The following is a 21,879-nucleotide window of genomic DNA, read 5'->3' on the forward strand; positions in this document are numbered from 1 at the left end:
ACCTCTCCTATTACAGCATACTCCTCTGTCAACTTCTGTTTCTAAATAAGATCCTCTTCTCCTGTAGGTAATACACCTTTTGTAATACGAAGGTACTCCATCAACAGTCTCTCAGTTACTGGCTGTCTCACTGACTAGGGTGAAACACTTAGTAACTCCTAAACACATTTCCATGGCATAAGGATAATCTGATTTATTCTAACAGCAAACACAGACTAATTTGATGTATTGTGACCACAGCGCTGATTGCAGAGTGATACGTAAAGGGAATCCCGCATCTCGTGGTCGTGCGGTAGCGTTCTCGCTCCCCACGCCCGGGTTCCCGGGTTCGATTCCCGGCGGGGTCAGGGATTTTCTCTGCCTCGTGATGGCTGGGTGTTGTGTGCTGTCCTTAGGTTAGTTAGGTTTAAGTAGTTCTAAGTTCTAGGGGACTGATGACCATAATGTTAAGTCCCATAGTGCTCAGAGCCATTTTTTTGAACGTAAACGGTGGGTTTCAGCAGAGAGGGAAAACATTACCGCTCCACCTATTCCTCCCTCTTCTATCAATATCGTTGAGGCATAGCAACTAAAACTTTACAACAGGTTTCTTTTTCTAGTCAGTAAAAAAAAGAAAAGAAAAAAAAGAAACACGGTAATCAGTCACAACTTTATCAAATTAACGATAAGTTGATCTTCAGATCGTGGATGTATGTCACATGTTTGTCGACATATGTTTGTCGGGCAGAACTTTTGCGTTTCTTTTCTATTCTTTTGGGAGTTTATTCTTCATTGTAGATCAAATAATCTACTTCACTCTGCGTTACATAAAAAATATCAGCTTCCAGTTAACAAAAGGAATCCTCACCGTGGCATTTAACAGAGAGGACGGGAAAAGGGAGGCTCCGCTCTTGCAGTTGACGTTTCACGTTTCCTCGATATTGCGACTCTGCAGATTAACGATGAGAGCATTTATTTACACTGCTTTATTAATAAACTAGCCGAAATGAAACAGTTCCACCTTGTGCAGGGCAGCGGGTTAAAAGTTTTTCTGGTACTTTATCAGATACTGTTTGTTTTGTTGCTTTTGCAATGCATTTGTTCGATTTTAAATACCACTGCCATTTAGGAGACCCTGGAAATTGATCGCGCGGACAGCCAGAAAGTAATAGAGAAGCCTGTTGCCCGTAATCTCCAGTCCACCAGTCAACAATTCAGCTCGCCTAACTAGAATAAAATATTCTAACTCACTATTTACAATCAAAATGTGGCCGGAACTACGAAGATAAATGAAAGTTTACTGCTTTAACAAGTCAGTATATTCAAAAAATATCAGAAATTAATATTTTTGTAATTTATTACAGTTTTTCTGTCGTAATCGGCACTCGATAGGACCTCTACTCGAAGCTCCATGTATTGCTAATTATCGCTCTGTCTATTAATTTAGGACAGTTCACTGCTGACCTTAAAAGTGGTGAATAAGCTATGCCATTTGCCACACAGTTTTCTACAACACTGCGGGTGGCATGCAAAATAAAAACATTGAAATTAAAACATTAGGCTTTACAGTAAATTATCGATCTACGACAGTTCAGCTCTACATACAGTATTTGCACGAAACGGGCGATAACTAATTAGATCGATAGCCACTCAAGTCAGTCGTCTTCAGTGTCAGCCGAGGTTTAGAGTACGTGCGGTCGCGGGTGGAAATGCGTCACATCCTGAAGCGTGGTGACATTCATCAGGGCCACAAATGACTATCAAATGAATCCTTTATATCGCTTCGGTGATCCTTTTATACTGTCGGTGCGGTTTCGCGCCAGACAGCAAACAGAGCACCAGTATTTCGAAAGCCTTAAGCTCCAGCAGCAGTGCTCAAATGACACCTTTCCTATCGTGTTAGCCGAACATAACAACTCCCCCCTTTTTTCTATAAGCAGTACTACACTCTATGCACTTTCCATTAAAAAAGCTGATAAATCTTAAATTACGACTACTAGAAGCTTTCGAACGGAACCGACGGTAGACTCAGACCTTTTAACTGTCACTATTCAACCGTCTGCACCTCTGTAAAGTTACATAATTGTCTTGCAATTTGGTCCATCTCCATCATCACTTCTAATGAACATAGTGCTGTAATTTTATCATTGTTACCTTGTTTACAAATTTTAGTACAAAAGTAAGTTTTTTCTCACTAACTTGAAAAGAGATAACGACATATTTTTTGCATAAAATCTAAATCCAAAATTAGAACTTTCTATCTTTAATATTTCGCGCTTTCGAAATTTCGTAAAAACGGGTGTATGTGGGAATTAATCATCAGATTATGTTGAAACCCAAACTATGTTACGCTGGCATAGGTTTACATCATCTGGCAAAGTACTGTGACATCATTTAAATATTTAATTTCACTTTAGATTGTTTCACAATGACTTGAAAGCTCATTCACACGTTAAGTATGACCGCCTTGGTCTTAGTCGGGTGTCAGGGAAGTACCGTTCTCATTCGCTCGCCACCGTTGCTATGTAGCCATAGCACTTGCTTCGCTACACATGAAGCATCAGTCAAATACAGATCAAACTTTGTGAATATGTTCATAACATAACTGGTATTAAACGCTTAAATTTTCTTTCCATTCGAAACTGTCCATCAGCATGAGCATGAGCTGTAATCTTCATGGGCAGGAAGACACTATTGTATTCGCTGTCACAATGAACAAACAGCTTCCGAATATCATCTTGCTAAATCTCTTGCTGTATTTAAGGGGGGACGTTGATGAAATTGACCAAAAATGTCAATTTTCGATTTATTTTTTATTTGTTAGTATAACTCATGGATAATAAGTTCCCAAAGTTTCAATGTTCAAATCGCATCCGAAGTGCCTGAAAATTAATTAAAAGTGTGACGCGGCCTCCCTGCCACGCCCAAGTTTTGAAGCAGCACTTCAATACCAGCTCAATAAACAACGATTCTGTGTATTACTTTCAACCAAACATGTGCGGGATGCATTTATAAGGTCATGATAAATATTCTTTGGTTTTATTGACCGGTCCTGTACTTCTCAAAAAGTGTGTTCATGGAAAAACCCAAAATCCAAATGAGTCGCTAAATTCACTCATACGGAAACGATGCCCTAAAAACACATTTGCATCTGCTACAGTTGTCAGAATTGCAACTTATGATGGAGTTATTGTATTTAATGATGGGAATGTCGGAAGGATGAAGGTATTGGAAAGAATGGGTTTCAAGATAGGCAGTTTTACTCAAGACATCCTGAGAAAAATAGATTTACAGCGCGTCTCTGCAGCTGAAAAGTCAGTCGAAGACCTGGTAAAGGAAAGAAGACACACAACAAGAAACCAGAAGAGAAGCCTTGAACGGAAAGATGACCCAGAGTACAAACGTGGAGCCTTCTGAAGAAGTGACACAAGTAAAAAAGTTAGGTCAAACTTTAAATTGCGTTTCCTGAAAAGTTTGTTTTTTAAAGTCTGTGTACCTTTTCCTCAGATTCTATGAATGCTAGAATTATAAAATGTTGTACACATATTTCTGTGAACTAATAAACGTTGTCTCAAGAGTAAATTTTGAAATTCTGGTTGCAAGCTGAGATATGGGGCAAAGTGCTTACAACATATAAAGAGATGAAACAGAGCAAACTTTGTAGAAATCTCTGGAATACTTTCTGAGAAAAAGAAACGTACATTAGTTTTAGAAAACAAAACTTCAAATTTCATTAAAAAAGTTGAATATATATAATCAAAGGATTTTATATGTAAATGTGTTACTTTCATGTACAAAATTTCATTGCCATATCTCCAAAAACTGTGGATTTGGTGCACTTTTGAAATAGTGTGTGTTTTTCATCAACGTCCCCCTTTAAAAGACACGCTTTCAGTTCACGAAGATTGCTGGCTGGAGGTTGGTATGAAAGAATACGCCTTCCCATCGAATCGGGAATGACAATTCACTGAACTTGGCAGCTCACTCAAGGATCTATTCATTCCCCACGGCCTGTGTGATGTGAGCTGCAGTGTGGGACTCTGTATTATGCTGCTGTAATATGCCATTTGATACCCTGCTCGTGAAAAGTATGACAAGAAATCCTGTAGTCACGTCTAGTAGCTCCCCTCTCCATAAACACGCACGGTCTCCAGAATCGCTGCTTCCTGTAACATTTCACCAGGTCCTCTGTGGGCACATTCGGTCGATCTGATTGCCACGATAACTGAGATTCATCATTGACCACTACAAAATCTCACTTAATGTCGCAGTTGACTCTGGATCAACAAGGCGCAAGTATTTGTTATCTGTGGTACGGTGTCAGCGGCAAACAGGGCATGGCAGCTCGAGATCTCAACAGAGCTTTTAGTAATCTGTTTCTGACGGTTCGTGGTGACACTCTGCCAGCAACTTCAGGTTGAATTTCAGCAACTGCCATCCATCTACTCGCGATAGCCAGTCCAACAATCCTACAAATTGTGCACTCTATATAACGGCCCACGTCGTGTTGTGCTGACTCCACTGTAGCTTGAATGGATTTTTAAGTTCGTTTTATATCCCCAACTTCGAATTTCAACGCACAAGTCTCCAGGGTTCGCAATACAGTTTGTTAAAGCGGAGTTCGCCGTTATTAATTATGTTTTTTAGATTTAATTTTATAACTCGTACAGAGACTCAACGTTCCTTTGTTTAACAGCACGTCGTCAAAATAAGTACGAAATGCTAATCTCTTTGCAATACATAATGTCGACTATTAAGTTAAAGTTCGTACCTATTTTGCCATTTTAGAGAAGAGAAACCTTAAGCGCTTCTGCTTTTATAGTCCCAGTATCAAATGTTCACTAATTTCAATTTACTTTTTATCTCAGTTCAGTATTTAACACAAATTATATATCAATGTCATTTCAGAGATATTACGTCGGTTCCACACTAACGGAATAACACGTAATTGTCATTTAACATCACTTTTAATAATAATTACTATTCTTATGAGGTAAATGTTAATGAATGATCACTACCTAGGAGGAAAGAGGGATTGATCCTAATCATGAGATAATAGCTTTTAATGAGCCCTCAATCGTTAATTAAATAAAAAGTCACGTTCAAGGATGATATGCGAACAACTTTCGTTACGTCCGTTTTCACGTATCTGTCAAAACTAATCCTGTCGTCCACAATTCAAATTAACACTGACGTTAACCCCTTTTGTCGGAACATCGATCGTAACTATTATGTGAAAGTTTATTTTAGTCCCCGAATTAATTCCTTTCAGATACGCGCACGACCGAACAGCAGAACGGAACACAAACGACTTGTTTTAACAACCGAACAACGCAATGACGTTACATTACGATAATGTCCGCCCAATGAACATCTCTTTGACTTTATCTTCTCTACTCTGCTTAATTAGATTATTCCTAATTACAATTTATTCAGCTATTTAACGAAAACATCTAACAAAAAATAAAATAAATTTATCCCAACGTAAAAGATCCGTTTTAACTCCTTCTGGAAGGAGTCGTGCCTGTTCTTTTTGCCACATTGCTGGTCCGAATCAATCTGGTTACCATTCGTTCTGCAGCCATTGCACTACTGCCATGCGTCTATGCCAGATGTTGGCATGTTGACGTGTCCCCCATTCCAGTTATTCGACCTTCCTCAAAGTCCATAAGCTGCAATTACAAGTCCGAAACAGCGTTACACTCTCCATCTGAAAAGTTCCAGTAATGTCAGACACACCACCATGTACCCATGCCACTTTTCATCTGTAGGAATTTTATTCTTCTGCACTGAAAATTCTGAAATCATGTATACATAATGATTAAATTGTAATCAACATAGCCTACTGAAATCTGGTTTCGCAGGACAGAGCGGATCAGGTTGTGGAAAGGGGCCAAGATCAGTTACTGTTAGTTGCACAAGAACACACAACTTTATTCCTCGAAAACACAGTGTACAGCTTTCTCTTGAAAACAACAAGGATCAATTCACGGCTGAGGGCCCAAGTAACTTCTCAATAATAAAATTTAAATAATTCCATTTAAAACACAAGGATTTAGAGAAACGGCTGAAGGCCTTAATTGAGTAAAATTAACTTATCCTCAAATAATTCCTTTTAAAGCATAAGAATTTAAAATGCTTTTTTATTCCAGTCTCTATGTTGATTACAACTAGCTAGTTGGCAATAATCACTATGTGGACGATGTGGCCTATTCTACACCATATTTTAAATCTATATGACGAGGCTATGCTGATTATACACTCCTGGAAATTGAAATAAGAACACCGTGAATTCATTGTCCCAGGAAGGGGAAACTTTATTGACACATTCCTGCGGTCAGATACATCACATGATCACACTGACAGAACCACAGGCACATAGATACAGGCAACAGAGCATGCACAATGTCGGCACTAGTACAGTATATATCCACCTTTCGCAGCAATGCAGGCTGCTATTCTCCCATGGAGACGATCGTAGAGATGCTGGATGTAGTCCTGTGGAACGGCTTGCCATGCCATTTCCACCTGGCGCCTCAGTTGGACCAGCGTTCGTGCTCGACGTGCAGACCGCGTGAGACGACGCTTCATCCAGTCCCAAACATGCTCAATGGGGGACAGATCCGGAGATCTTGCTGGCCAGGGTAGTTGACTTACACCTTCTAGAGCACGTTGGGTGGCACGGGATACATGCGGACGTGCATTGTCCTGTTGGAACAGCAAGTTCCCTTGCCGGTCTAGGAATGGTAGAACGATGGGTTCGATGACGGTTTGGATGTACCGTGCACTATTCAGTGTCCCCTCGACGATCACCAGTGGTGTACGGCCAGTGTAGGAGATCGCTCCCCACACCATGATGCCGGGTGTTGGCCCTGTGTGCCTCGGTCGTATGCAGTCCTGATTGTGGCGCTCACCTGCACGGCGCCAAACACGCATACGACCATCATTGGCACCAAGGCAGAAGTGACTCTCATCGCTGAAGACGACACGTCTCCATTCGTCCCTCCATTCACGCCTGTCGCGACACCACTGGAGGCGGGCTGCACGATGTTGGGGCGTGAGCGGAAGACAGGCTAACGGTGTGCGGGACCGTAGCCCAGCTTCATGGAGACGGTTGAGAATGGTCCTCGCCGATACCCCAGGAGCAACAGTGTCCCTAATTTTCTGGGAAGTGGCGGTGCGGTCCCCTACGGCACTGCGTAGGATCCTACGGTCTTGGCGTGCATCCGTGCGTCGCTGCGGTCCGGTCCCAGGTCGACGAGCACGTGCCCCTTCCGCCGACCACTGGCGACAACATCGATGTACTGTGGAGACCTCACGCCCCACGTGTTGAGCAATTCGGCGGTACGTCCACCCGGCCTCCCGCATGCCCACTATACGCCCTCGCTCAAAGTCCGTCAACTGCACATACGGTTCACGTCCACGCTGTCGCGGCATGCTACCAGTGTTAAAGACTGCGATGGAGCTCCGTATGCCACGGCAAACTGGCTGACACTGACGGCGGCGGTGCACAAATGCTGCGCAGCTAGCGCCATTCGACGGCCAACACCGCGGTTCCTGGTGTGTCCGCTGTGCCGTGCGTGTGATCATTGCTTGTACAGCCCTCTCGCAGTGTCCGGAGCAAGTATGGTGGGTCTGACACACCGGTGTCAATGTGTTCTTTTTTCCATTTCCAGGAGTGTATGTTTTGACGATGCCATTATGGCCGTACCATTTTAGGACATGGTGTAAAAAATATCTGAGGATAGTCATTACAGACTGAAACCGATCATCGTCTAAAGAATTCATTTGTGATCAGAGACTGGAATAAAAAAGCATTTTACAGTATTGGATCACTGTTTGTATACGCGATTATGTCGCAGTTAGTGATACAAGAATTTAGACAAACGGCTGAAGGCCTTACTTAAGTAAAATTAAAATATCTTCTCGGCTAAAGGCCCAAATAATATTTCAGGTCAGCATAGGAAATTCTTTAAAAGGCGAGCATTTACAAATCTCAGCTAAAAGCATATTAAGGAAACTTAAATTAATTCCTCGGCTGAAAGCCCAATAATAGTTCAACATAACAAAAGGCAACCTTCAAAGACAAGCATTTACACAGTAAAACAGAAAATCATCTTTAGAAAACTCGAAATATCTTGACGGCTGAAGGTCCAAACAATTATTCAAAATAATTAAAGACAAACCTTAAGATAAGCATTTACACAGTACGGCTGAAGGCCATTTTAAGAATTCAAGATAATTAAAGAGAATCCTTACAGACAGGAATTTACACATTATGGCTGAAAGCCACAAATTTTAAAACTAACGCGGCTGAAGGCCTAAATACAGAGCAAACAATAATTTTAAATAAAACACGGCTGTAGGCCTAATCTTAAAATACTTCACATAAGGTTCCGCTGAAGGCCATATACTGAACATAGAACAGACAAAATTAATACACGGCTGAAGGTCTGGCACAGTACTTGCGACAAAAGAAAATCACAATCACAAACAACAGAACAGTGGTGCACGGAAGTGTTCCAAGGGTCGGCCTGGGGAGGAATCTCTAACAACAGGTTAGGTGAGACAGGCAGCCAAGCATAACACTAAATAATCAGGTGGTAGCATGACCTCGGGACGGCTGACGAACCAACCAACAAACTAATCAATTCCAATTTGAGTGCCTTCCCTCCCTACTCTGTCGCAACCGACCGACTACCTACTCCAGTACGCAGACAGCATTCGCCTGCTCAATGAAAATCACAGAAGCTACACACAGTTCCACATGAACATTTGCACCAAGAACTCCGACAATGCTAAAACCAATCACCGTCGAACAACCAGGAGAAATGACAAGTCACACACACACAGTTTCCATAAGCGGTCGGCGACCAAATACACGTCGTCCGATGAGACGACCGACCGAACGACTAACCAAGGTCGTCGCCACTCAAATTATGATTGTCGGCAACGGTCGGGCGAGTCTTGGCTGTCCAGAGCTGACTGCAGCTCCAACCTGACTCAACTCGATGTCCGTTCGGAACGCGGAGACACGGCGACCCGGGCACACTGGCTCGGACCCAACCATGCTGAGGTAACTCGTGCCCATTAGCCACGACATCTCTGCACAAGGAAGGAACCGAAACACGTCCGGCAAGATGGCCAACTGACGAGGCCCAGAAACAGTCAAAAGACCAAATACATGTCGCCCGGTGAGACGACCGACCGAACGACTAACCAAGGTCGTCGCCACTCAAATTATGATTGTCGGCAATGGTCGGGCGAGTCTTGGCTGTCCGGAGCTGACTGCAGCTCCAACCCGACTCAACTCGATGTCCGTTCGGAACGCGGAGACACGGCGACCCGGGCACACTGGCTCGGACCCAACCATGCTGAGGTAACTCTTGCCCATTAGCCACGACATCTCTGCACAAGGAAGGAACCGACCCACGTCCGGCAAGATGACCAACTGACGAGGCCCAGAAACAGTCAAAAGATCAAATACACGTCGCCCGGTGAGACGACCAACCGGCGGTCGTTCCCGCTCCAATCTACTTCCGTCGGACAGTTCATGTGTGTGGCCAGCGGTCGGCAAGTACTGGCTGTCCGCGCCTCACTGGCGCTCCGTCCCCGACTGAACTCCAGACACACGACGACCCGGAAATACTAGCGGTCGCTACAGAGATAGTACGACAGTGCACTTATCGACAAGCGCTGCTGCTGCCACTCACGGGCAAGCAAACCAGTAACCTAGTGACGCCAGTAAATCGAATTAAAGGAAAACGATGCGATAAAACCATAAAAGCAAGATAACGCGTTATAAATGGCATGACCGCGAGTCGCGAACTGCTCACCTACAGCATGAGAATATTGATGTTTCACTTTGGTATTATTCGGTCAAGATGTTCATAGTTTTACACTCTCATTACCTTCTGCGTATATTCCATCATTTATAATCTTTATCTCTAACGAGTATTTTCAATTGCATTTTTTATGTGTGTGCACAGTGTCGCGTGTTGCTGAACCTTCGCACGTCCCAACCGTTCGAAGAGGTGCTGGAGGACCTGGGACAGGTGCTAAAGATGATCGGCGCCAAGCGAATGTACACCGTCTCCGGGCAGGAGGTGAGTACTGTAATTATTAATCCAATTCCTCAAGTGTGGCTGGAGTGTTCTGCAATCATTATTTTAAACACAGATATTGGTTATACTTTAGTCCACTGAAGACAGGCCATAAGTTGAAACCATCAATAACTATCGCCTTCACAACTTAAGGAGTGAAACTATGTATTGTAATCGACAACCAAATCAGTCATTCTGCAAAAATGAATCACTTACAATGTTATAAATTTGCTAGTTAATATTTCCAATGTTAGGTACTAAAATCGAACAGAAATATGTGTTTCGCACCTTTTTTAGTTACATTACGTTGCGAAGTAGTATTTCACGTGTTGTTTATTATCTCAAAATGTTGCTTAGTTTTGTTATTTATGTTACGTAGCTGTTATTTACTCCAATGCAGTAGGAATATGCTAACGTCATAATCACAAATTCGATGGCTTCACAGTATGAAATCTGAGAAGTGCTTTCAGTAAAATGACTACAGCTCTACGACTGATCGAAGAATGCTAAATCGTTACGTCACTATGAGTGTGAAGAAGTAAATGCTTACATATATTGAGTCATTTTGAGTTGTTACAAACTGATTTTATGACATTTGTTCATCGAATTTATAGCTTTTGTTACGGTACCTGGAAGTTTAAATCACTGCTCTTTTTTTCTTTTTTTACGGACAAACACACACAAATAGCCTTTGTACGGGAAGACACAGGTGATCTGGCATTACAGTCAGAGCTTAGCAGAGCTCTGAAAGACTCGTCAGCAAAAAAGACAGAAGGCATAGGTAAAGTTCCATCCAAAATTCTTCAATTATTGGGTCGGAGTGGTAACCAAACGATTATTCATGTTAGTGTGTAGAGTATACGAAATTGGAGACATACGATCAGAATTTCGGAAATATATCAACCAGAAAAGCGTTCGACAACATAAAATGTTGCAAGATGTTCAATATTCCGAGACAAATTGGAGCAAGCTGCAGGGAGAGACGGATAGTACACATTGTGAACGACTGGCCACTTTATTTCTGATGCTTAACCTCTTCGTAAAAATATAAGGTAATCTGCTTTTTTTAAAAAAAAAAGAAAAAAGAAAAAACTACGTCGTTCAGTTCACACATATGACCACTTATCTATTCTGACACCTTCTAAAAACAATCATCATAGTTAGCACACTGGACTCGCATTCGGGAGGACGACGGTTCAATCCCGTCTCCGGCCATCCTGATTTAGGTTTTCCGTGATTTCCCTAAATCGTTTCAGGCAAATGCCGGGATGCTTTCTTTGAAAGGGCACGGCCGATTTCCTTCCCAATCCTTCCCTAACCCGAGCTTGCGCTGCGTCTCTAATGACCTCGTTGTCGACGGGACGTTAAACACTAACCACCACCACCACCACAATCATCATAGATAGAACAAGTTTTCTTAAAGTTCCCTTGCTAACCGCGAATCATGTTTCTTTGCGGCAAAGGTGCGAACTTTTCACAAATTCGATATTACGTTTTGATGTTCAACATAGCAAAAAATTGTTGTCTAATAACGTATTCATCCATATTTCTAACGAGATATTTATTATGAGCATTTTGCATCTTCTTCTTTGTAGTGTTTACTCCAAAAATCCCTCTCCGCTCAGCCGTAACTTTCACTCCACCAACTTACTCAACTTTGCTAGCACGTTCCGCCAGAACTGTCACCTCTTTCTCCTAGATCATCGCTACATTTAGTAGCCCACGAAAACAATTTATAGGGGATGGCAGATTAAAATTACTGTGGCTTGATTCCCTGCATTACTACAGAATTAAATAGTTTTCATACATGTTTCCCTTTATGGCCGAACTTAGGTCCGCCATATTTAACACTGCTTCATCTCCTCGGCCACAAACGTCTTCTACTGGGTTTCCCTATGACGTAGGGTCTCGTCTGCCTCACTCGCACACTACAGCGCTTAGGCCTCAATAGACAATAGACGCCTGTGGGTTCCCCCTTTTGTGGTGAATCTACGCCCTTTGTGGCACGCGGTCCTGGATGACAGGGTTCGTTTCACAATTCTTGTAGGCTGACTCTTTCGATCCTTTACTTAAATGAGAGCGCAATGCTCCTTAACTCACATGGTATGGACCCTCATTTCGTTTAAGAGAGCGCTAAATGCGGAAGGGCATGAGGACAGTTTACAGCATTGTGTACTGAAAACAGAACGGGAGCAGTCCTGAGGCAATGACTGTATCAGCATGGCAGTGTATCCTGTCACAAAGCAGCATCTGTGAGGCAGAGGTTTGTGGACAATAACATTCCTGAAATTGACTGCCCTGCCCCGTCTCCCGACCTGCACCCAATGGAACGCCGTTGGGATGAGTTAAAACTTCGACCCCCAACTTCCAACATACTTTCTCCTATACGGATAGAAGCTGAAATAATGAATTAAAATTTATACGAAATCTGGGACTGGAACCAACGCGTCCTGCCTACTAGGAAGATGTGCTAACCACTACACCACCATAGCACTGTGGGGTCAGAGGGTTGCACGGGCACCTTAGTCCAATGTCCTCCCTAAAACAAACCTAAAATCAGGCCTTCGGCCCATTTTCCCCTTCTTAAAAATGGCTCTGAGCACTATGGGACTTAACATCTATGGTCATCAGTCCCCCAGAACTAAGAACTACTTAAACCTAACTACCCTAAAGACATCACACACATCCATGCCCGAGGCAGGATTCGAACCTGCGACCGTAGCGGTCACGCGGTTCCAGACTGAAGCGCCTAGAACCGCACGGCCACACTGGCCGGCTTTCCCCTTCTTAAATCGTCGGTCGTGTAGTAGTTAGCACATCTGCCTAGTAACCAGGATACCTGGCTTCGGACTTAGTAGAAATTTCAATTCATTCCTTCAGTATCTGTCCTAGAGGTGAGACTCATATGTCTCCAGGAAAATGCAATTCAACCATACTTTCTCTGGTTTCCGCTACTGAGGCAGAATGGGCTGCCGCTCGTCCAGAGACATTCAGATATCTCATTTAAATTGTCTACAGCAGAGTTCAAGCTGTCATCAAGGAAGACAGTGAACACACTCCATATTAAACTATACTTAGAGGAGTCTGCATTCGGGGGGACGACGGTTCAAACCCGCCTCCGGTCAACCAGATTTAGGTTTTCCGTGATTTCCCTACATCCCTCCAGGAAAATGCCGGGCCGCACGGAGTGGCCGCGCGGTTTGAGGCCCCTTGTCACGGACTGCGTGGCCTCTCCCGCCGGAGGTTCGACTCCTCCGTCGGGTATGGGTGCGCGTGTTGTTCTTAGCATAAGTTAGTTTTAAGTAGTGTGTAAGACTAGGTACCGATGACCTAAGCAGTTTGGTCACTTAGGAATTCACAAACATTTGAACATTTTGAAAATGCCGGGATGGTTCCCTTGAAGAGGCACGACGATTTCCTTCCCCAGCCTTGACACAATCCGAGCTTGTGCTTCGTCTCTAATGGCCTCGATGTCGACGGGATATTAAACCCGATCTTCCTTCCTACTTATAAGTGTCTGTATGGTTTTGATGACCCATCAGAATCCAAACCTAAAGGCGAAGGCTGGGCACACCCCATATTAATGTCAAGTAACAGGTGTCCAGCTGCTTTTCATCAGTTATTGTATTAAATGAGAAGTAAGTTAACAGTGTGTAAATTTAAACTCCTTTTAAAATAAAAACTAATGAGTGGTCAATGACAACTCACTGCAATGGGAGGGGGGGGGGGATGTAAATGCAAACTACAAAAAAGTGTACCACATATGAGTAGCATCTTTTCAAAATGCATAACGTCTCAGAAGGTAAAATTTTCAGGAGAAGCTAGAAAGTGTTTTAATCATTTTTTCGAATCTTATACAAAATATTCAAGCAGGGATGTTGTGATGTAACAAAATAAAATTGATGTTGTTATTCAATGGAAAAGTTGGAATTTGAGATTTCGCTTACTGTTTTATCAATCACAATTGGCGTAAGAATCATGGATTGACCATTGTCATAAAATATTGCATTATGCAATGTGAATAGTCTTTACTTGCAGTTTCGCGTAACTTGAAGCAGTCACAGCTAGAGTGCTATTGATTAAGAAATTGCATTATCGTCTTTCCAATTACTTCATGATCGTAGATACGATCATACCAGGTCGTGAAGTTATTGTTATGACAAAACAATTTCCTAAGGGACCAGAAAGTTCTTAAGGTCGCAAAAACAACTGTAACATCACACAAAAGGGAAATTCAATATTAAAGCTGATGCAATAAGACGATGAAACAGTTTTCTTTTTGTCAATGTAACACGCACATTTCTGTAATCTTAGCAAAATACATAATTAAAATGAAAATAATACTGAGGAGATGATAGGAATGAGCACTGATAAATGATTCAATATTTGCAGAACAAATATTTATTACAACTAAAACATATTTCGTACCTTATGCTTAGTACAACAATGACGATAGATTTTTATGTCCGTTTCATGTCCATTGAGCGCTCTTTTATATAGCCATCGTCCTCTTGAGTCGCCAGTGTATCGCCACGATAAGTTATAACAGTTCTTCTTTTTACACTTCACTCAAACTTAGACGGAACACGTTTTTATACAAATAGTAAAAATTAGATCAGACAGCCACAGATCTGCGTCCGTCTTGCTTAAGAAAAACAGTACAAGTGTTTAGCACTCAGGGCTTCATTTGTTCTCCAGCGAACAAAATAGTGAAGGATCGCATATTGATCCGTATTCTTCTGTTTATATTGCCGCTCAAAGACGACGAATTACATTATTTAGGAAACTCCACCGTCGCTATGCGACATCTTATTGTACATTAATCATTCTTTATAAACAAGTATTTGCCTTCTGCTGAAAGTGTTAACTATTTGCTGTTTTAATGAAGCCAAAAATAGCGAATATCACAATGTTGATAAAAATGTGTTTATAACAAGATCTTTTTTTTATTTTATTCTTTTTATTTCAACGATACGAGGACATAGGTGATGGACTACATGCAGTTTATTGTCAGCCCTTTTTGATTTCTTCTACACTCGTCTACTCGTTCCATGATTCAGTTCCTCTCCAACAGTCATACACCCACTGTACACTGATCGACCAAAGCATTATGACCACTGCCTACCGCGACCTGCTGGTGCTGTGGGCCTGTGACGCGGAACGAAAGTATCTTACCTGCTTTGTAATGCAGGACAAATGGCGACCTGTGGCATCTCTGTCGATAGAGCACAATGCTGGTGCACGATTCAGAGCACACAGTTCATCGTACATTGTTGAACATGGAGTTCCGCAGCAGACCACCCATACGTATTCACATGTTGACCCAACGACATCGTCAGTTACGATTTCAGTGGTCAAGGGACCAATGGGATTCGACCATCGATCAATAGAATCGTCTCGGCACTTCGGATGAATCACATTTTTGATACACTAGGTGAACGGTAGCCTCCACAAACGCCGTCATCGAGGTGAACGGCGGCTCGAAACTTGCAGCGCCCCACGGAGTAGTATTATCCTATGGGAGTCATTCTCCTGCGCTTGCATGGGACCTGAGGTAGGAAACGAAGACACGCCGACAGCGGCAAACCATCTTCATCCCTTCATGTTTGATGTCTTCCCCGACGGCGATATCATCTTTCTGCAGTTTAACTGTCCTTGTCTTGGAGCCAGAATCGTGGAACAGTGCCTTTAGGAGCATTATAGTGAACTTGCGTTGATGCCTTGGCGACCAAATTTTCCTGATGTAAATCTTATGGAACCCATGTGGGTCGCTACCGGGCGCCGTCACCGCGTTCGCAAAGCAGCGGCCCGTTATTTAGGCGAGTTACATGACCTGTGCGTAGGCATTTGACGCACCAGTGTTGTGGGCCGGCCGTAGGGATCCAACGCACGCCCAGCAAGTCCGATTCCTCCGATTGGTCCTCACCGGTAGCCAGCCCAGTTACTGCTCGCACTGAGGTTGACCTCTCACCTGTGATCAAGAGGGAGGTCGCCCTGGGGCATAGCAGGCGGCTAAAGACTTCCCAGGCGGCCGCACGTAAATCCTCCCCGGTTTGTCTGACAAACAGTTTCCAGGTGCTGTCTGTGGCCGACACTGTCACTGAGCCACATGCTGTCACCTGTCCTGTTTCAGAGGAAAGCTCTCAGCCTGCAAGATCCGGACAATCGCAGAGGGTGGGATTATTGATAGTTGTGAGCTCCAACGTTAGGCGCGTTATGGGACCCCTTAGGGAAATAGCTGCCGAGAAGGAAAAGAAAACCAATGTGCACTCCGCGTGCATGTCGGGTGGAGTGATTCCAGATGTGCAGCCAACTGCAGGTGATCGCTCACGTCGGCACCAACGATGTGTGTCACTTTGGATCAGAAGAGATTCTCTCTGGCTTCGAGCGGCTAACAGAAGTGGTAAAGGCTGGCAGTCTTACTTGCACTCGGACGGTTCTACGACCGTGTAGGCTGCAGATTCTTCGACTTGCGCCAAAGGGTGGTTGGGTTTCGGGTATCAGGGGCTGTATGGCGTGGACTGAGTGGTTTTTTAGGTTAGAGGGTCTCGGGAAAACGCAAGAAGGGCCTCAGTCAAGGGTACAGGCCGAACACAGAAAGAACGTAAATACAGGAACCATCGGCATGACAGTTGTAAATTGTCGTAACTAATAGAAAGCACTGATGCTCAAATCATCATAGGCACTGAAAGCTGGCTAAAGCCGGAGATAAGCTCAGCCTAAATTTTTGCGAATAACCTAATGGCGTTCCGAAAGGATAGGCTAAACACGGTTGGCAGTGGCGTGTTTGTTGCTGTTAGAAGTAGTTTATCTTGTCGCGAAATTGAAGTAGATTGTTCCTATGAGTTAATATGGGCAGAGGTCACTTTTGGCAACCAGAAAAAATAATAATTGGTTCCTTTTACCGACCTCCCAATTCAGATGATACAGTTGCTGAAAGATTCAATTTGATTTCAAACACGTACACGACTCATACGATTACAGTTGATGGTGATTTTAATTTAGACTCGATATGTTGGCGAAAATACATGTCTAATTCCCGAGGTATGAATAAAACAGCATCCGAAATTGTGCTAAACGCATTCTCTGAAAATTATTTCGAGCAGTTAGTTCAAGGGCGCACGCGAATAGTAAACGCTTGTGAAAACACATTTGACCTCATAGCAACAAATAATCCTGAGCTAATCACGAGCATCAAAACGGATACAGGGATTAGTGAACACAGGGTTGTCGTAGCAAGAATGAATATTGTAACCCCCCCCCCCAAAAAAAATACTAAAAAAAACAAAAATATACCTATTCAAAAAAGCAGATAAAAATTCACTTGACGCCTTCTTGAGAGATAATCTCCACTACTTCCAACTAAACAAGTGTAGACCAGATGTGGCTTGAATTCAGACAAATAGTATCGGCAACAATTGAGAGTTTTATACCAAATAAATTATCCCCCTTGGTACACTAAACGGGTCAGAACACTGTTGTAGAAACAACGAAACAAACATGCCAAATCTGAACAGACACAAAATCCCCAAGATTGGCGATCTTTTACAGAAGTTCGAAATTTAGCGCGGACTTCAATGCAAGATCCTTATAACAGTTTCCACAACGAAAATTTGTCTCGAAACCTGGCAGAAAATCCAAAGAGGTTCTGGTCGTATGTGAAGTATGTTAGCGGCAAGAAACAAGCTCTGCACGATAGCAATGGAGATACTAGCGAAGACAGTGCTGCCAAAAAAGAGGTACTAAACAATGTCTTACGAAATGCCCTCACAAAAGAAGACGAAGTAAGTAAATATTCCAGAATTCGAATCAAGAACAGTTGCCAAAATGAGTAACGTAGAAGTAAATATCTTCGGGCCGGACGCTGTGGCCGAGCGCGCTGCTGCTACGGTCGCAGGTTCGAATCCTGACTCGGGCATGGCTGTGTGTGATGTCCTTAGGTTAGTTAGGTTTAAGTAGTTCTAAGTCTAGGGGACTGATGACCTCAGATGTTAAGTCCCATAGTGCTTAGAGCCATTGGAACAGTTTTTGAAATATCTTCGGAGTTGTGAAGCAATTTAAATCACTTAATAAAAGCAAGTTTTCTGGTCCAGACTGTATACCAGTTAGGTTCCTTTCAGAGTATGCTGATGCATTAGCTCCATACTTGACAATCATATACAACGAAAGACCCCTACCTAAAGACTGGAAAGCTGCACAGGTCACACCAATATTCAAGAAAGGTAGTAGGAGTAATCCACTTAATTACAGGTCCATATCATTAACGTCGATATGCAGCAGGGTTTTGGACCATATATTGTCTTCGAACTTAATGAATTACCTCGAAGAAAACGGTCTATTGACACACAGTCAACATGGATTTAGAAAACATCGTTCTTGTGAAACAAAACTAGCTCTTTATTCGCATGAAGTGTTGGGTGCTATTGACAAGGAATTTCAGGTCGATTCCATATTTCTGGATTTCCAGGCTTTTGACACTGTACCACACAAGCGGCTTGTGCTTATGGAATCTCGTCTCAGTTATGTGACTGGATTTGTGATTTCCAGTCAGAAAGGTCATAGTTCATAGTAATTGACGGAAAGTCATCGAGTAAAACAAAAGTGATTTCTGGCATCCCCCAAGGTAGTGTTAATGGCCCTTTGACGTACCTTATCTATATAAACTATTTGGGAGACAATCCGAGCAGCCGTCTTATGTTGTTTGCAGGTGATGCTGCAGGATTCGAACCTGCGACCGTAGCAGTCGCGTGGTTCCGGACTGAAGCGCCTAGAACCACTTGGCCACCGCGGCTGGCCCACAGTTAGGGCTGGGAAGCTTTCCCCACTTGTGTAGATTGTGTGCACATAGTCCATGTCCTGTTCGGATTCTGTTTAGGCTTTTCCATAGCTGTCGTGGAAGTTCAAACCCCTCAGGTTTCTCTGATGGACAGATAAGTTCACGGTTGTCAGGGGAAGCACTACCACTCCAGCTCTCGTGCCATTTAGTATCCATGTTGAAGTTGGCAGCTGACAGTTGTTGGGCCAGTCTTAAAGGGGGATTTCTGGAGCGGAGTCGTATTCTTTCCAAACTTGGGACATCTTCGTGGATAGGAAGTAGGGGGTTATTCATTATTTTTGTGTATTCCTTCATCAGAGCTTCCTGTCTTCGCAGGGAGGGTGGAGATATATGACTAAGTGTTGGAAGCCAATATAGTGGGGTAGTCTTTATGCATCCAGTTATGGTACTCATAGCAGCGTTGAGCTGGGTATTCACCTTGTTTACATGCTTGCCGGTTAACCACGCTGGTGCACAGTACACGGCTGCAGAGTAAACTAAGGCAGTGCAGAGGTTCGTAGTGTGTCTGTATTGAATGTTTTTGTAAAGCCAGTATAGGCTGATGATGAGGTATCACCTAGGAACATGTCGCTAAGTAAATAATTCAGTTGTCAAGAATTTTTGTGGCTGGTAGCGGTATTTTGAGAGCTTTTCGTACAAATTTTCAGCTTTCCCCACTGTCCTACTTCAATGCCCAGTAGCAGCTAATGGCTTTATTTGCTTCGGATGACGAGTGAAATGAACACCCGGCAGGTGCGGAGCTTCTCGCAGCTGCGCAACGAGTTCGCGGACGTGGACACGTTCTACCTGGGCTGCGGCGGCCGCGAGGTGGGCGGCTCGCCGCGGCGGTCGCGGTCGCGCGCCAACACGCACGGCGGCGGCGGCGCCAACCAGCTGATGGTGCAGCAGGAGGCGGCGCGGCGCGCCCGCAGCAAGAGCCGGCAGGGCCGCGTGCCGCTGGCGCTGCCCGCCGTGGAGCGCGACGGTAAGGACCGGGAGCGAGACCGCTCCGCCCCCGGCCACGCCCAGGGGCGCTGGGGCGCGCCGCCGCCCGCGCTGCTCGACCACGAGCCGCTGCTGCCGCCCCCGCAGCAGCCGCCGCCGCCCCCGCCGCGCTGGCGCGCCAACGGCGCCCACGACGACGACAGGGACGCTCCCGTCCAAGGTACCCCAGCCAGAGGCCGCGACCCACGCCACTGCCCTGTAGTCGGCTGCGCTGGTGGACAACTACTGTACCCCTCGTTCATACACCGGGTGATCAAAAAGTCAGTATAAATTCGAAAACTGAGTAAATGACAGAATAATGTAGATAGTGAGGTACAAATTGACACACATGCTTGTAATGACATGCGGTTTTATTAGCACCAAAAAAATACAAAAGTTCAAAAATGTCCGACAGATGGCGCTTCATCTGATCAGAATAGCAATAATTAGCATAACAAAGTAAGACAAAGCAAAGATGATTGTTCTTTACAGGAAATGCTCAATATGTCCACCATCATTCCACAACAATAGCTGTAGTCGAGGAATAATGTTCTGAACAGCACTGTAAAGCATGTCCGGAGTTATTGTGAGGCATTGGCGTCGGATGTTGTCTTTCAGCATCCCTAGAGATGACGGTCGATCACGATACACTTGCGACTTCAGGTAACCCCAAAGCCAATAATCGCACGGACTGAGGTCTCGGGACATGGGAGGCCAAGCGTGACGAAAGTGGCAGCTGAGCACACGATCATCACCAAATGGCGCGCGCAAAAGATCTTCCACGCGTCTAGCAATATGTTTTTTTTTTTTTTTTGGTTCTAATAAAACTCCATGTCATTCCAAGCATGTGTGTCACTTTTTACCTCTCTATCTACATTATTCCGTGGTTTATTAAGTTTTCAAATTTATACTGACTTTCTGATCACCCGGTATTTACACCTCTACATTCCTACTCCTTTCGCGAAAGCATGAGGCGAGAAGGATCGTCGGATCCCCTCTCCATAAGCCCGAATTTCTCTGACGCGAGGTATTTGTTTTAGGAAGTATCTTCTACTGGAGGTCAGCTCTCGGGATTTTGAGACTAAGCCTATTGCATTTCACAACATCTTTCTTACACTGAAGTAGCTGGGATAGCGACATGCACACATGCAAATGGCAGTAATAGCGCGTACACAAGAAGGCAGTGCATTGGCGGAGCATTTGTACTCAGATGATTCATGTGAAATATTTCTCCGACGTGACTGCGGCCGCATGACGGGAATTAACGGACTTTGAAGGGGAAATAGAAATTGGAGCTAGATTCATGGCACATTCAATTTCCCAAATCGTTACGGAATTCAATGTTCCGACATCCACAATGTTCAAATGTGTGTGAAATGTTATGGGACTTAAGTGCTAAGGTCATCAGTCCCTAAGCTTACACACTACTTGTTGTTGTTGTGGTCTTCAGTCCTGAGACTGGTTTGATGCAGCTCTCCATGCTACTCTATCCTCCGCAAGCTTCTTCATCTCCCAGTACCCACTGCAACCTACATCCTTTTGAATGTGCTTAGTGTATTCATCTCTTGGTCTCCCTCTACGATTTTTACCCTCCACGCTGCCCTCCAATACTAAATTGTTGATCCCTTGATGCTTCAGGACATGTCCTACCAACCAATCCCTTCTTCTAGTCAAGTTGTGCCACAAACTCCTCTTCTCCCCAATTCTATTCAATACCTCCTCATTAGTTATGTGATCTACCCATCTAATCTTCAGCATTCTTCTGTAGCACCACGTTTCGAAGGCTTCTAATCTCTTCTTGTCTAAACTATTTATCGTCCATGTTTCACTTCCATACATGGCTACACTCCATACAAATACTTTCAGAAACGACTTCCTTACACTTAAATCAATACTCGATGTTAACAAATTTCTCTTCTTCAGAAACGCTTTCTTTGCCGTTGCTACTCTACATTTTATATCCTCTCTACTTCGACCATCATCATTTATTTTGCTCCC

General features: G+C 43.8%; 1 protein-coding gene across 1 annotated transcript in view; it reads left to right on the forward strand.

The window, feature by feature from the left end:
• Positions 1-21,879, forward strand: part of LOC126176443 (echinoderm microtubule-associated protein-like CG42247) — a 349,669-nt gene that overhangs the window by 124,395 nt on the left and 203,395 nt on the right. Inside the window, exons 3-4 of the mRNA XM_049923600.1 lie at positions 9,969-10,085; positions 19,651-19,950. Of these exons, the coding sequence (XP_049779557.1) occupies positions 9,969-10,085; positions 19,651-19,950 (417 nt within the window). The remainder of the gene's footprint in view (positions 1-9,968; positions 10,086-19,650; positions 19,951-21,879) is intronic.

This window comes from Schistocerca cancellata, chromosome 3 (genome assembly GCF_023864275.1).
Source record: "Schistocerca cancellata isolate TAMUIC-IGC-003103 chromosome 3, iqSchCanc2.1, whole genome shotgun sequence".
Classification (NCBI taxonomy): Eukaryota; Metazoa; Arthropoda; class Insecta; order Orthoptera; family Acrididae; genus Schistocerca; species Schistocerca cancellata.